Source organism: Pongo pygmaeus, chromosome 10 (assembly GCF_028885625.2).
Source record: "Pongo pygmaeus isolate AG05252 chromosome 10, NHGRI_mPonPyg2-v2.0_pri, whole genome shotgun sequence".
In the NCBI taxonomy this organism is placed as follows: domain Eukaryota; kingdom Metazoa; phylum Chordata; class Mammalia; order Primates; family Hominidae; genus Pongo; species Pongo pygmaeus.
This window is the reverse complement of record NC_072383.2, coordinates 109,152,894-109,168,611: the sequence shown is the minus strand read 5'-3', so window position 1 is coordinate 109,168,611 and position 15,718 is coordinate 109,152,894. Positions and strand designations below refer to the sequence as shown.

Below are 15,718 nucleotides of genomic sequence, written 5' to 3'. Positions count from 1 at the left end.
CCTCCTGATATAAAATTCTGAAGGTATTTTCACTAGAGCAACTGGTAGCTCTTGGAGAGCAAACTGGGGTTGGCCAGGCTCTGTTCCTAAGCAGGGAAGCTTTTGAGGTATCCTTCAAAGGCTATCAGAATCTGCCTTTTCAGTTCATCCTGTTTTAGCAAGAATACCTTAAGAATTTCAAATGGGAAAAAAAGCAAAAATGAAAATCCAAACTTTAGGGCTTAAGGCCACCAAAGCAAAGGACTTTCTGATTGATACCTTGTGCAGGCAGCACTGGAGTCTTGTTCATATTAGCCAGGGCATGATGTTTTAATGTCTTTTCTAACCAGAATAAAACTTAAATGATGGAAAAGGTGGTTAGATAAATGTTACCGTCTTGAGCATTATTGTAAAATAACTTCCTCATGCTTTATCTTAGAATTCAAATTATGAGAGTATACAACAGACTGCCAGAAGCATTGCTGAGCAAGCTCATGAGCTGGCCTATGACCCAAATTATATGTCACCTTTTGCACAGTTTGCATGTGACAATGGATTGAATGTGAGAGGTAAGCATTCTTTGGGAAGGTCATAGGGACTGACTGGGGACATGGTGTCAGTAGAGTGGAGCATTCTGGGCTCTGGGTGAGACTGTGGAGGTGTCCTCTCCCAGCCCCCAAGCTGTGCACTTGTGGCTTTCAGCAAGGTCAGGAGGACGAGAGCAAGTGCATTTCGTCATGTCTTCCCCACACAGCATGCCCTTCAGAACTGAACCTCATTGGCCGCAGAGGCAGATGGAACCTGAAGCCCTTTATTGCCACCACCGCAATGCTTGGACCTGAGCCCAAAAGGCTTCCGAGCTCTGCCCAGAGTGCGTGGACATTCCTAACAGTTTAACATTCTGCCTTTCACGTGTCTGACATTTCGCTTCTCCCTTCCTCTGGCTTTGTGGGACTCAACAGTATTTGCCTGACAAATTGCCACAGCAGGGTTTGAAGAGGGAAGCAATGTGAAACTGCCCTTGACTGAAGACTTGTCCTATCTACAGCATGATGTGTGACTTTGGGAGCAGGCCAATGGCTCCGTCTCAGGGCTGAGACATACATGTTGGTGCTAGCATATCAGAGCTAGTAGAATTAGTTTCTTGTTGATATAATTTTATGACATGTGAAACATTTCTTAGTCCTCCAAAAAATGTTAAAATAGAAAAAGTGCATGCCATAGCTGTTTGGCAGATTAGAATACAAGGCTATTCCTAGTTTCAAAACATTGGATATATCTGTCTAAATTAGGATTGTGGGTATAGAAGCTTGTAACTTTCTCGTCAGATTCACTGTGATTGATGTGAACAGAGGGTGTGGTCGCTGTTTGAATAGAGCTCCTGTTGTAAAGGAGCAGGGAAGATTTTTTTTTTTTTTTAAGCTTCAGTTTCATGTAATTTCTTGGAGTTTTGTTTAACTGTTTTTCTTTATCAAATAATTTTTTCTTTATTCTACTAGGGTATACTGACAAACCAAAACTGCCTGGAATGCAAGCATTTGTCTCCTAGTACTTATTTAAGTACACATTTTTTATTGACTTTTCTTTTTAAAATATACTGATAGGTTCTCATTTTCATTATAGGTGGAAAGCCAGATGACATCACCGTCCTTCTTTCAATAGTGGCTGAGTATACAGACTAGCCGAGGTGTCAAGTCCTGCCTTTCCTTTCATCATCCCAAATTTCCCCTGCCATGTGTGCTGATCCTGCTGGCAGGACCACATTTCTTTGCCACTGATCTCAATGGCCAGTGACGTAAGTCTTTTGCCTGTCTTCTTGAGACCCGTTGAGATCTTTGTTGAGAACCACTACTATCATTCACTAGCTCATATCTGCCGGCAGCAATTGAAGAGATCCAAGATTTGAAGATTGGCCTTCATTTCTCGATGTTCTTTCCATGATGGGGATGGAGGTGTTCAGTGTCACCGTGGCTGTTGCTTTTCAAAGTAGTTGAAGTATTGAAAATGAGTAATGTTGGTAAAGTGAATTCAAAATCCTAGTGTGCTAAAGGGATTGTACAAGTCTAACACAAATTGTATGTAATGATACATCTACTAGAAACATACATTATTCATCAAAAGAAATGTTACATGTGTACTCCACAGGCATAGTCTTTGTTATGATGATTGGTGTGGCTTTATGTCTTTGTTATAAACTCCTATTTTTCAGGGGCTTATGATTCTGCTCTAAAACTTTGCTCTGGGTTATACAGTTTTGATCCCAAAAGCTTTTTTGTTACAAATCGGGAGAAAAATCCATTTTAGTTCTATGGATGGAAATATTTCATGCTTTTAAAAAGATGTTTGTGTTCCTGTGGTTAAAGTTTTGGCAGTTTATTGATTAGTCCAAATCACAGGCCAAGGCCTGATCTCCAGGAGGGGTAGGGGAGACACTTTACCAGTATTTTTTTATGGAAATATTACTCAAGGTTGTAAAACCCCTCAAAGCCTAGAAATTTAATGTTATGGCTGAAATTCCTCCTAGTTGTCTGACAGGATGCCCCTGAATGGGAACTCTAGGGCCCAAGGCCTGAAGGGTTGAGAACAGACAGCTGTAACTTTGAATTTTGTTGGCTTTCAATGGTCATGCTACCTACCTATACTCATACTCTCAGACCTTTTATTAGTAGCCTTGCTTTCTATAGAGCATGCACCAAATCCAGTGAGTCCATGTGGAGAGAGCACTGTGTGCAGCGGCAGCAGCACAGACATCCATGAGGAAAACTCCCAGTGATGATCTGACATTTACAATTACCCCACACGGAAATTTAGGGGTTTCTGAATCAAGCTTAATGTTTACAGTTTCCAAATAGCCATTTTGCAGTGTATAGTTTCCTTACAAAACTACCCCGCATTGTTTTCCCATTATCTGCAAGCTGAAACTTATTTTTAAGTTTTGTGTACAAGTTGACTGCTGTAAAGATATATATTTTTGGGTCAGTTTTTTTCCTTCATTAACTTGGTGGTAGAAAAAAATATATACTTAGAAATCCTTAAATTAAAGCCATGTTTTATATATAAGTCAGGTAACATTGGTGTATAGATGAGAATGCAATTAAACCTGATGAGAATCTACTTGAGAATATAGAAAGTCTTTCTCTAAAGGAGATACTGACTCCCTGGTTTATTGCATTAAAATTTATGTTTGAGGTTACCTCAACTTGTTTTAAAAGATTTTGTTTTGTGAATTTGTACTGTATATTTGAGTAACTGTCAAGCTTTTATTTAAAATTGTTTAACATGTACCATGTACATGTCATTACTATATTTCAATGCATCATGCTTGTAACAGGCATTTCATTTATAATAAGAATGAGTTATTCATTTGTAAGCCGTTCAGTAATTTATCTACTATTCCTAAATTGGCATAATGTTAGATAATCTATTTTGCATCACCTTTAATTACATGTCAGAATGCCTTAACTACCCTAACTTGACAAAACAGAATTCTTTGGTAGACGAGGTGGGGGCGGGGTGGGGGGTCTGGACGGAGACTCTATTTAAGGAGAAATCATCATGCTATGATAAAACACAGAAGCATGAGTGGCAAGTGGCGGGGTATTTATTTTGCACAAACTATTTGCAGTCTCTGTATTTAAAAAGTAAAGAAAGTTGCATCCAGAAGGGTTTTGTTAGAATAAATACATTTATATTAGGACTGACAACTTCAGCTCTTTTGTTTAGGTTTTCAGTTATTTTTGGTAAGAAGTATGTAGCCTTATGATCTGGATATATTTTGCATTCATTTTCCAACGCTTACATTTAATTCCTGGTAAGAGGCAGTGCTCGTCAAGTTTCTGGTTTTTCTCTGCTGTCATTTAACCCATCAAACACAATCTTTGTAAAGCTAGATTGGTGGTGTTTTATACAACTTATTTACTCAGCTTACCTTTTTGAGACATGATTGTTAGAAATTGACAATGTGTTTGTTCCAGTGATACTGAAAGTAGTGGGGCAAGAATTGAGTTTCACAGTGGAATTGGCTTTGGATCTGGCCTATAGATTAGTGACATAAAATATTTTCTCTATTTCCCCCTGTTCTTTTTGTGTTATGTACTTAATTTTATGACTGCTGGGGGGTCAGCTGGAGTGCTGCTTAACAAGTATCTCTCCTACTCTCAGTGGTCAGAGGCTGTGTTGGACCCATAGTAGAATTTTCCAGGTCACAGACCCAAGCTTCCATGGGTTGTTACTGTGCTGTACCACTTGGTGGGTCTGATTCTGAATCTGATGTGTGTGTTAATTGTATTTTAAGCAACACACACACACACACACACACACACTTGCCTCATGTAATGGACTTTTATAACAAAAGAAAAAATTTGGATTTCTGATTTACAAATGGCAAATTATTTATCTCTCTCTGGATGCACCAAAGACCAGTAAAGTTTATAGCTTTTCCATCTATATTTATAAAGCAATACTGTATTATAAAAATATTTTTATCACATGCTTGAAATTTTTATTTTGTTGTTTTAAAATGTGCACTCTAAACATATCAGAACCTTATTTCTTCCTATGAACTTAAGCTGCCTGCGCACAAAAAAAAAAAAAATTACCAAATGGAGATGCAGTAGAGTCCATAGGCTCTAAAAACTAAAAGAAGAAATGGGATGCAGGGGGAACAAGTTATTTGTCCTGAGTTACTGTACTTGCTTGACATGGTTGATGGGTACTAAATCACAAAAGAATCCATTCCAGGTATGCATGTCTGGGGGTTGGGCTGTGTCTAGATTAGAAACTGGGTTTCAAGCTTTGCATGATGGGAGAGCGTCCTCTCCTATCAGCTGCATGTGTTCTGGATAGGACAGTAGCCCGGAGATGGAAACCACCTTCAGTACCACTAGCCCACCATACCAAGTAACAAGTTACACAGGAATCGTGGGAATTTATTGAGTCAGCTTTGAGTGTTTGAGAGAATGTAAACAAGATTGGCTCGAATTGTAAACGTTTGTACTTTGGATGAGTTCATGGTTCTTTAGGTCACCTTATACCAGCTGTCTTTGATAGAAGCTACAGCATTCAGTTTCTCTGGAAACTGTATCACATTTTTGCATTTTAAAAATTTTACAGTATCAAAAAACCAAAATCTGCTTATGAAACAAAACATGAAGCAGGACATATTTGGATTCTATTTATTTAAAATTAAATTCTTTGCAAAATTGAACTTCTCAACTAAAACGTGTCCACGTCAAAATTTTAACTGTTAGCAGGTAGTTGTGGCAAAGATGGCTAAATAATGAAGCAAATTAGAATCTGTGTGTATACTAATGAGCTGCTTTTTTTCTGTTGGGACTATCATTATTTGTCTTATTACCCAAGAGGCAATTACCTGAATTTGGATGTCTGAATTATAACTTATGCAGGAATAGTTCTGTAAATACATTTAAATAAACTGTAAAGATATTTAATAAATATAGTATTTATACTAATCTGTGTACTTCTTTTGGTTTGAATAGTAACTAAATGAGACACCACCCCTTGACATTGAGTTTGTTGGTCACTATCAGGTCCTCATTTCCAAGCCTCCTAGTCATTCTAGCACTGATTATATGCTACTTCTTTAACTGGCTCCAGCTGCTTCACTACATCAGTTTAGCTTCCTCATAAATTCATCAAAATGGACTGACAATTGAATGTAAATTATAGAACTTTTTCCCAGCTGAGGCTTTGCACCTTCCATATAGTATAGAGGGAAGCTACAAAAAACTCTGCTGTACAGTCAGTCGTGTTGTTTAACAGAGATGTTCTGACAGATGCATCCTTAGCAGTTTCATCATTGTGTACTGACACAAGCCTAGATGGTCTAGCTTACTACACATCTGGGCTATATGGATAGCCTGTTGCTCCTAGGCGACAAACCTGTATAACATGTTACTGTACTGAATACTGTAGGCAGTTGTAAGACAACAATAACCATCTGTATATCTAAATATAGAAATGTTTCAGCAAAACTACGGTATGAAAGACAAAAAAACAGTACACCTGTATAGGGCAGCTCCATTATCTGATGGGACCACCACTGTCTGCAGTCCATCGTTGACCAAAACATTGTTATGCAGCACGACTGTATTTCAGCTTAGCACTCTGTATCCAAATTCTAAAATCCAAAGTGCCCGGCTAATTTTTGTATTTTTTGTAGAGATGGGATCTCACCATGTTGCCCAGGCTGGTCTTGAACTGCTGGGCTCAACTGGTCCGCCCACCTGGGCCTCCCAAAGTGCTGGGATTACAGGCATGAGCCACTACGCCCCGCCAGTATTAACTATAATAGTCCAATGCTGCATCCAGGCTATTACTGATGATGATGCCTTCAAGACCTAAACCCCTCTGCCTACTTCAATGAATGAACCAGAAATGTTATCCTCAGCAAAGAGACCTACAGAGTTACTCTTGTGTATAAAAGCTCCCTGTGTAGGCATCTGCATTTGTTAGAAATACCAGAAATTCAGTGTTAATCATCAGTGTAAGCATAAGATACATAAATCTTCCCCTACCATGTGATGAAAGGACTTAGTTGAAATTACGTGGGCATTGCCAGTTACCACAAAAAGCTTGGTTAAGGCCCATTTTCATTCACTAAGGAACATCTTGGGATGAACTTGAGTTTTTATTAGGTTATTGTGGGTAGCTGTGACTCATTACTAAGCTACAAGAGCCAAATTCATTCTGGTTTCAGTTAGAACTCTATTCACAGTTCTAAAACATGCAAATCCACTCAGCCAACTTTATGAATTTCTCACAAAGTCTAAAGTACAATTGCTTGCCAGTTAACACTTCCTTACGGTTTGAAGGTTTCAGAAAGACGTAACAATAATATGTTACAAAAGTCTCATTTGTCAGGTTATAATTGACTGTAAACAGGTTTGGGGGAGGGAAAGGCACACATCATAAGACATTACATAACAATGTTTTGTGCCAGATTTTTTAGTCCATTTGTGCAGGTGAAAAGCTAACTCTTAAAGGGCCAAAGAACAGAGACATTTGTCTTCCACCTTATTCCACTCCAAACTCAGGCTGTCTTGGCAGTGGAGGATACTGTTCTATGTCAGATAATACAGAAATATTTGGCATCACTTCCGTTAAATTATTTTCTGTAGCACACTGCAAAATAAAAAATCACATCTGAAAATCAAAACAATTTGAGGTTAGGAAATAAAATTTTACAATATGTAAAAACACTCCAGGCTGGGCGCGGTGGCTCAAGTCTGTAATCCCAGCACTTTGGGAGGCCGAGGTGGGCAGATCACTTGAGGTCAGGAGTTCAAGACCAGCCTGGCCAACATGGCGAAACCCTGTCTCTACAAAATACCAAAAATTAGCCAGGCATAGTGGCACGCACCTGCAATCCAGCTGCACGGGAGGCTGAGGCAGGAGAATCGCTTGGACCTGGGAGGCAGATGTTGCAGTGAGCAGAGATCACACCACTGCACTTGAGCCTGAGTGACAAAGTGAGACTCCGTCTAAAAAAACCAAGTGAAGGTGACATATATTTTTACTCTTGATCTTCTTTCCAGGGTTTATTCTACTTAAAGTCTTAAAATATAAAAAACAATGGACAAAAAAGGCCATGGTATTACATGGGAAAACTAAAATCCAAATGTTTGCAATCAAATACAAAAGATACCTGACTACAAATCACAAAATTCCATTTCAAGCCATCTTGATGGCACTCTAAATGGTCCAAAGATGTTAAAAACTCTAGGGTGAACGTGCATTGAACTGAAGAACTCTAATGGGTTTTTTTCCTTCACGAAAACTCTTCTGCGTCCCAAGTAGCATAATGGATTTAAAGCAAGTTACATACACTTGACAAACAGCTATTTCTAGATATGGTTGTTGTACAAGATGATGTGGTTTAAAAGCCCATCCTCCATTAAAAGGAAGTCCTGGACAACCTCTTTTAGACTCTAAACATGCAAACTCGTGCTTGAGGGGCAAATGAGCCAGTCACTGGACTGGGGGCCAGCTCAGCCATCATTAAGCATTAGAATATAGAGAAACTGCCATTATTGATGTCCTCTTCACTGTCACTTGCTCTTGCCAGACTGTCGAAAGGGTGGTTGAAGTGTTCTTGCTGGTCAGAAGAAACTGCTCCAAAGAACATGCAAGAAAACTGGAGGGAAAAAAGGAACTGCACTGTTGATTCCAAAGAGAAAGTTTGCTTATTAAATGCTCCAGGTGACAGTCCTCCTCAGAAACCTGACCAGTATTATATCCCTGTCTTTGCTGGTGATGGTTCACAGAACACCCAGAACCTTCATTATTGGTCCAACACGTCCTAAAACCAAACCTTGGCCGGGCACGGTGGCTCACGCCTGTAATCCCAGTACTTTGGGAGGCCAAGGTGGGCAGATCACAAGGTCAGGAGATCGAGACCATCCTGGCTAACATGGTGAAACCCCGTCTCTACTAAAAATACAAAAAAAATTAGCTGGGCGTGGTGGCGGACACCTGTAGTCCTAGCTACTGGGGAGGCTGAGGCAGGAAAATGGCGTGAACCCAGGAGGCGGAGCTTGCAGTGAGCCGAGATCGCGCCACTGCACTACAGCCTGGGGACAGTGCAAGACTCCGTCTCAAAAAACAAAACAAAACAAAACAAACCTTTCCCTGACTTCAAAGGCACACGACAATCTTCAGTTTGGGATCAATGGTCTGCTGCTGACTCCCCTCCTAAGCCATCAAAGCTTCCACCAGAACTGAGAGGCAGAGGTCAAGGAAGCCTCCGTAAGACACTGGATGAATTAATCCATCTTCTTCCCTTCCCCTCCTGCTATGGCAGAAGCCACCCTTCCAAGTTAAAGCCAGTTCTTTCCTCCCTATCTCTGCATCCCAAGCCCCCTCGGAATGTTAGCATTTTCAAATGCTCAAATGCTTCTCATCTTTACCTTTTTATTTGTGATCAGGTCTTGCCCTGTTGCCCAGGTTGCAGTGCAGCTGTGTGATCACGTCTCACCGCAGCCTCAAACTCCTGGGCAATCCTCCCACCTCAGCCTCTGGAGTAGCTGTAACTACAGGCACGCACCACCATGCGCAGCTTTTTTTTTTTTTTTTTTTTTTTTTTTCCCGTAAAGACGGTCTTGCTACGTGGCCCAGGCTGGTCTCAAACTCCTGGCTTCAAGCAATCCTCCCACTTTCGCCTCCCAAAGTGCTAGAATTACAGGCATGAGCCACTGGGCCCAGTCTTCTTATCTTTAAAATACAGAAATAGCCAGGCACGGTGGCTCATGCCTGTAATCCCAGCACTTTAGGAGGCTGAGGCAGGTGGATCACCTGAGGTCAGGAGATCGAGACCAGCCTGGCCAACATAGTGAAACCCCGTCTCTACTAAAACTAAAAAAATTAGCTGGGCGTGGTGGCGGGCACCTGTAATCCCAGCTACTAGGGAGGCTGGGGCAGGAGAATCACTTGAACCTGGGAGGCAGAGGTTGCAGTGAGCTGAGATTGAGCCACTGCCAGCCTGGGCAACAAGAGCGAAACTCCGTCTCTAAACAAACAAACAAAACAAATAGCCTAACCTCATCCTATTTCCCTCTTCAGTTACTGCTTTATCTCTAATTGTAGAGCTGTCTACACCCACTGTCTCCATCTTCTCATTCTCGTACTCTTTACTTAAAAAAAGCCTCTCCAGGCCCGGCACGGTAGCTCACGCCTGTAATCCCAGCACTTTGGGAGGCCAAGGCGGGTGGATCACCTGAGCTCAGGAGTTCGAGACCAGCCTGAGCAACATGGTGAAACCCTGTCTCTACTGAAATACAAAAATTAGCTGTGTGTGGTGATGCATGCCTGTAATCCCAGCTACTTGGGAGTCTGAGGCACAAAAATCACTTGAACCCGGGAGGTGGAGGTTGTAGTGAGCCAAGATTGTACCCCTGCACTCCAGCCTGGGCAACAGAGAAAGACTGTCTCAAACAAACAAACAACAACAAAAAAAGCTTCTCCCTCACTGACCCCCATATCACAGAAACTTATGGTCAACAGAATTTACCACATCCTTAAAGTCAGGACCCATTTTCAGTCCTCCCCACTTGATAGTCACTCTGACATCTTTCTCATGCCGCACTCTCCTGGCTAATCTCAGCTCAGCCGGCTTGCCCTCTTCTAAGCAGCCTCTGAACTTGGGTTTCCTAACTTCAGCGCTGCTGCCATTTGAGGCCTTACGAGTCTTTGGTTTAGAGCTGTCCTGCAGGGAGGAAGATGGTGGGCAGCACTGCAGGTCTTTACCCGCTACATGCAATTAGCATTCCCTTAACATATCCAAAACTGAATTCATGATCTTACTAAGCCCTGAATCTACTTCTCCAAACCTAAGACCTCCCCGGATACCTTTTTCCTTAACCCCCATAACCAATCCATCACCAAGTCCTGCTAGTTTTGGCTCCTAAATCAACTATTTCAGCCACCTCTCTCCGCTTCTCATCTAAGTAATCACCATCTCTCAGATGCTACAATTGGGTGACTATTGCCTCACTGAAGCCTGTTTTTCATATACCACTAGCGGCTAAAGTCATCCAGTCAACATTCAGTCTGTCAGCCCTCCCAGGTAAAGCCATTCAAATATTTTAAATACCCAGGGACTTTGGCCGCTTGCACAGCTTCCAGGACTCTCCAGCATGATCTGGCTCTTACCAAGCACTCTAGCCTCCCCTTGTGCCACTGTCTCCCTCTGGCTCTGATCTCCAACCACAGTGGCCATCCCTCAACTCCTTCAAGCCCCCAGGCTCCCTCCCCTGCTGGGGCCTTTGCACAGGCCGCCCTCCCTGAGCTCTACTCCCACCCCCATGCCCTCATCCTTTCCAGCTCAGCTCAAACACCAGTTTCAAGGGGAAGACGTTCTGACCTGGATTAAGGCAGTACATACCATTAAATCTCCTCCAAGCACCCTGAACTTCTCCTTTATTGAACTAAACACAGCCTTTTAAAAATTATATATTTAGTCATGTTATACCTATACCCTAGGCCCGATACCTGATACCCGCTGTAGTCTCTAAACAAGTTGAGGAAGCTTGTTTATTTTGTTCACTGTAGTATCCCTCACGTGGCTGTCTAGGACACAGCTCTCGAGATACTCGGAGCTGCATAGTACCACAAGAGAAAAAATGAATGAGCCCTGTTCTTGGGTCATCCTCACGTCTCAGAAGGTGAAGATGCCCTCTGCAAGGCTTGCCTTACAGCTGTTGAACCTACTCCCCAGATAGCTGTGATACTGGCTGTGGTATGCAGGATAATGGTTCCCAGAGGTCCATGTACTAAGCCCATGAACCTCTGAAGATGTTATGTCACACTGCAAAGAGGAATTAAGGTAGTAGTTGGAATTAAGGTTTCCAATTGCTGATGTGGAATAGCCAGGTGGGCCCAATGTAATCACAGCAATCCATAGAAATGGAAGAGGGACACAGAAGAGTTAAGGTCAGAGTGCGGCTGTGTGGAAAAAACGGCTGTTGCTGATTTTGAAGCTGGAAAAGAACTACAAAGCAAAGAATATAAGTGGTCTCTAGAAGCTGGAAAGGGCAAGAAAGCAGATTCTCCCCCAGAGTCTCCTGAAGGGAACACAGCTCTGATGACACCTTGATTTTAGCCCATTGAGACCCAATTAGGACTTCCAACCTTCAGAACTGTAAGATACTCAATTCATGTTGTTTCAAGCCACTAAATTTGTGGCAATTTGTTAAAGGATCATTGGGAAACATACTGATCTGGCCATAATTGGAGGCATGGTTTCTTTTTTTTTTTTTTTTTGGGGGGATGGAGTCTCATTCTGTCGCCCAGGCTGGAGTGCAGTGGCACGATCTCGGCTCACTGCAAGCTCCACCTCCTGGGTTCATGCCATTCTCCTGCCTCAGCCTTCCAAGTAGCTGGGACTACAGGTGCCCACCACCACACCTGGCTAATTTTTTGTATTTTTAGTAGAGACGGGGTTTCACCATGTTAGCTAGGATGGTCTTGATCTCCTGACCTCGTGATCCGCCCATCTCAGCCTACCAAAGTACTGGGATTACAGGCATGAGTCACCGTGCCCGGCCAATTGGAGGCATGGTTTCAATTGCCTCTAAAGAGTCTAGTCTTCACCAAGGTCAAGAACCTAAGGCTAGAAAAGACCTAAATATAGCACCTGTGTCTGTTCGGTGTATATCATCACGTGCAAATAGCTCTTGATAATGTTTGTGGTGCTATATGAGACTTGAAAGCTGAGATTTTCTTTAATCTTTGAGAGCTGCCCTGAATTTGCTACTGGCTTAGAGTAAATGCTATTTGCTACCCTCCCTTATCCCCACCTTCAGCCTGTAAGTCTCATATGGCTAGATAATGGGGCCCTTCTCCATGTCTAGTAATCTAATGGAGGAAGCTTGAGAACACCCATGCAACCAGAAATTAACTTCAAGTCTAATATGAGTTGGGTAAGAAGAGAATTATAAAATCTTTTTTTTTTTTTTTTTTTTTTTTACTAATATACATATTGTCCCTATTTTGATGCCCCTGAGAGCTGTGTATAACTTCTAGTTTAAACTTAATAAAAAATCCACAGCAGGCCAGGCACGGTGGCTCATGCCTGTAATCCCAGACTTTGGGAGGCCAAGGCAGGTGGATCACCTGAGGTCAGGTGTCCAAGACCAGCTTGGCCAACACAGTGAAACCCTGGCTCTACCAAAAAAATACAAAAATTAGCTGGGCGTGGCCAGGTGCAGTGGCTCACGCCTGTAATCCCAGCACTTTGGGAGGCCAAGGCGGGTGGATCACGAGGTCAGGAGTTCAAGACCAGCCTGGCCAAGATGGTGAAACCCTGTCTCTACTAAAAACTACAAAAATTAGGCAGGTGTGGTGACAGGCACCTGTAATCCCAGCTACTCGAGAGGCTGAGGCAGGAGAATCACTTGAACCCGAGTGGCAGAGGTTGCAGTGAGCCAAGATCATGCCACTGCACTCCAGCCTAGGCAACAGAGTGAGACATAGTATCAAAGTATCTCTCCACAAAATACTTACTAGTTACTAACAGAAAAACAGTAACTATATAGTAGAGAGCCGGCAGACACCACCTTGACCATATGATAGAAATTAACACCACCAATATGGAGAAAAACCAACCTGTGCCTCCAGATACGATGTATAAAGAGAACCCAACATTATTACTCTGTTGAATTCTTACCAAAAATACATAGTTTAAATTTAATCATGAGGAAAGACAGAAAAAACCCAAAGTTAGGACGTTCTACTAAAATAACAAGGTAAAGGACAAAGCGGGCTGGGTGCAGTGGCTCATACCTGTAATCCCAGCACTTTGGGAAGCCAAGGAGGGCGGATCACTTGAGGTCAGGAGTTTGAGACCAGCCTGGGCAACATGGTGAAACCCCGTCTCTACTAAAAATACAAGAATTGGCCAGACACAGTGGCTCACACCTGTAACCCCAGCACTTTGGGAGGCCAAGGCGAGCGGATCACCTGAGGTCGGGAGATCGAGACCATCCTGTCCAACACGGTAAAACCCCATCTCTACTAAAAAAATACAAAAAAATTAGCCGGGTGTGGTGGTGGGCGCCTGTATTCTGGCTACTTGGGAGGCTGAGGCAGGAGAATCACCTGAACCCGGGAGGTGGAGGTTGCAGTGAACCAAGATTGCACCATTGCAATCTAGCCTGGGCGAAAATGAAACTCCGTTTAAAAAAAAACAAATAAATAAAAAGAAGAAAGTCTTAAAGGCAGAGTAATAATCAAAATATTTGAAGTGATTATCTCTTATTTGTATTTTCTGATTTTTCTTCAATGAAATGATCATTGTACTGTTATATTGAATATTAAATGTGGAGCCCAGGCACAGTGACTCATGTCTGTAATCCCAGCACTCTGGGAGGCTGAGGCAGGCAGATCATTTGAGGCCAGAAGTTTGAGACCAGCCTGGCCAACCATATCCGGCTAATTTTTGTATTCTCAGTAGAGACGGGGTTTCACCATGTTGGCCAGGATGGTCTCGATCTCTTGACCTTGTGATCTGCCCACCTTGGCCTCCCAAAATGCTGGGATTACAGGCATGAACCACCACGCCCGGCCAATCTAAGAGTTTTGAAAGCAAGAGAGTGATAAGTAACAACAATAATTTTTTTCTTTTTGAGATGGAGTCTTGCTCTGTCGCCCAGGCTAGAGTGCAGTGGCATGATCTCGGCTCATTGCAACCTCCGCCTCCCGGATTCAAGCGATTCTCCTGCCTCAGCCTCCTGAGTAGCTGGGATTACAGGCGCCCACCACCACGCCCAGCTTATTTTTGTATTTTCAGTAGAGACAGGGTTTCACCATCTTGGCCAGGCTGGTCTTGAACTCCTGACCTCATGATCTGCCCGCCTCTGCCTCCCAAAGTGCTGGGATTACAGGCATGAGACACTGTGCCCAGCCAATAACTAAATTTTATCAAGCACTGACCATGTGCCTGTTACATCTTTAGCTCAATTTTTACAATTCCATTTAGTGGGCATAATTATTATTACCCTCATTTTACTAAGGAAACTGAAGGCAAAATAAATAACTTGTCCAAGTTACGCAGTTAATACGTGGTAAGAGAGAGGTTTGAACCTTGGCATGTGAACTCTAGAGCCAGGGCTCTGAACCCCTCGGCCTCACTGTAGACCTCAGGTTTGGACAAAAATCTATGAGTACACTGTGGAAGAGAAGCAGGGTGAAGGAGAACAGAGGCACAGAGGACGGCAGGAAGCCCATGGAATTTCAGGCAGAACATGATAAGGGTCTACATCATTTACCCATAATGTAATTTCAGGTTTGCAGGAGTTTGCCACATTAAGGCAAATAATTCCCTTTAAAAATAGAGCCTTCTTTCAAGAATTTGGTGACACAATAGGAAATTTGGAGTAAAGAGTGCTGTAATGGTGCTCATGGAGATTAAAGTTCTAAATGTCATTTTCTCCAGCAAAGAAACTGGCAATCTTAGTGAATTTCAGGGACCTGATGCAGCAGGAAAATGATGTCTGTTGTTGCCTGTGAAAAAGTAAGCACAATATGTGTGACTAGAAAAATAGGAGGGGACAATGCTTTTGTACAATGAGAACACAGATTTCAGTTTTCACTTTATGGCCAACTTAGGCCATACAGGAAGAGAAAATTGCCCTAAGTGTTGGGCATATAACAAGTACTCAATAAACACCTATGGTATCAAACTAAGTCCAGTTTACTAATCAAATTCTGCCCTAAAAGTCATATACAGCGTCATATGGTGAATTTTTTATTTTTTTAAGAGACAGGTTCTCACTCTGTTGCCCAGGCTGGAGTGTAGTTGTGCGATCATAGCTCACTGAAGCCTTGAACTACTGAGCTCAAGAGATCCTCCCACTTCAACCTCCTCAGCAGCTAGGTCTACAGCTACCACATCTGGCTAATATTTAAATTTTTGTTGAAATGGGGGTCTCACTCTGTCGCTTAGGCTGGTCTTGAACTCATGGCCTCAAGAGATCTTCCTTCCTTGGCCTTCTAAAGGGCTGGGGTTACAGGCGTGAGCCACTGCACCCAGCCAAGATGGTGATGGTAACTTTCAAAAATATTATTTTTGCTTTCAAATTTCTAATTCTAACTAAGAAACTCATATCTCCAAACCAACAATAACAACAGCAAAACAAGCTTGAACAAAACATTAAACAAGTAAAATTAGGATTATCAATATTTGAGATACTTCAGTTTCTAATACATTGCTTACCTTCAGTTC

At 42.4% G+C, this 15,718-nt stretch overlaps 2 protein-coding genes across 3 annotated transcripts in view; one reads left to right on the top strand and one right to left on the bottom strand.

Annotated features, from left to right (window-relative positions):
* Positions 1-5,450, top strand: part of PPTC7 (protein phosphatase targeting COQ7) — a 48,547-nt gene extending 43,097 nt beyond the window's left edge. Inside the window, exons 5-6 of one of the 2 annotated variants that reach the window (XM_054444970.2) lie at positions 419-548; positions 1,603-5,450. In XM_054444970.2, the coding sequence (XP_054300945.1) occupies positions 419-548; positions 1,603-1,661 (189 nt within the window). In that variant the 3' untranslated portion in view covers positions 1,662-5,450. The remainder of the gene's footprint in view (positions 1-418; positions 549-1,602) is intronic. The other variant, XM_054444971.2, reaches the window with a different exon arrangement.
* A 1,077-nt stretch (positions 5,451-6,527) lies between these two features.
* RAD9B (RAD9 checkpoint clamp component B) overlaps positions 6,528-15,718 on the bottom strand; it is a 30,576-nt gene continuing 21,385 nt past the window's right edge. The window contains exon 11 of the mRNA XM_054444969.2: positions 6,528-8,134. Within this exon, the coding sequence (XP_054300944.1) occupies positions 8,006-8,134 (129 nt within the window). The 3' untranslated portion in view covers positions 6,528-8,005. The remainder of the gene's footprint in view (positions 8,135-15,718) is intronic.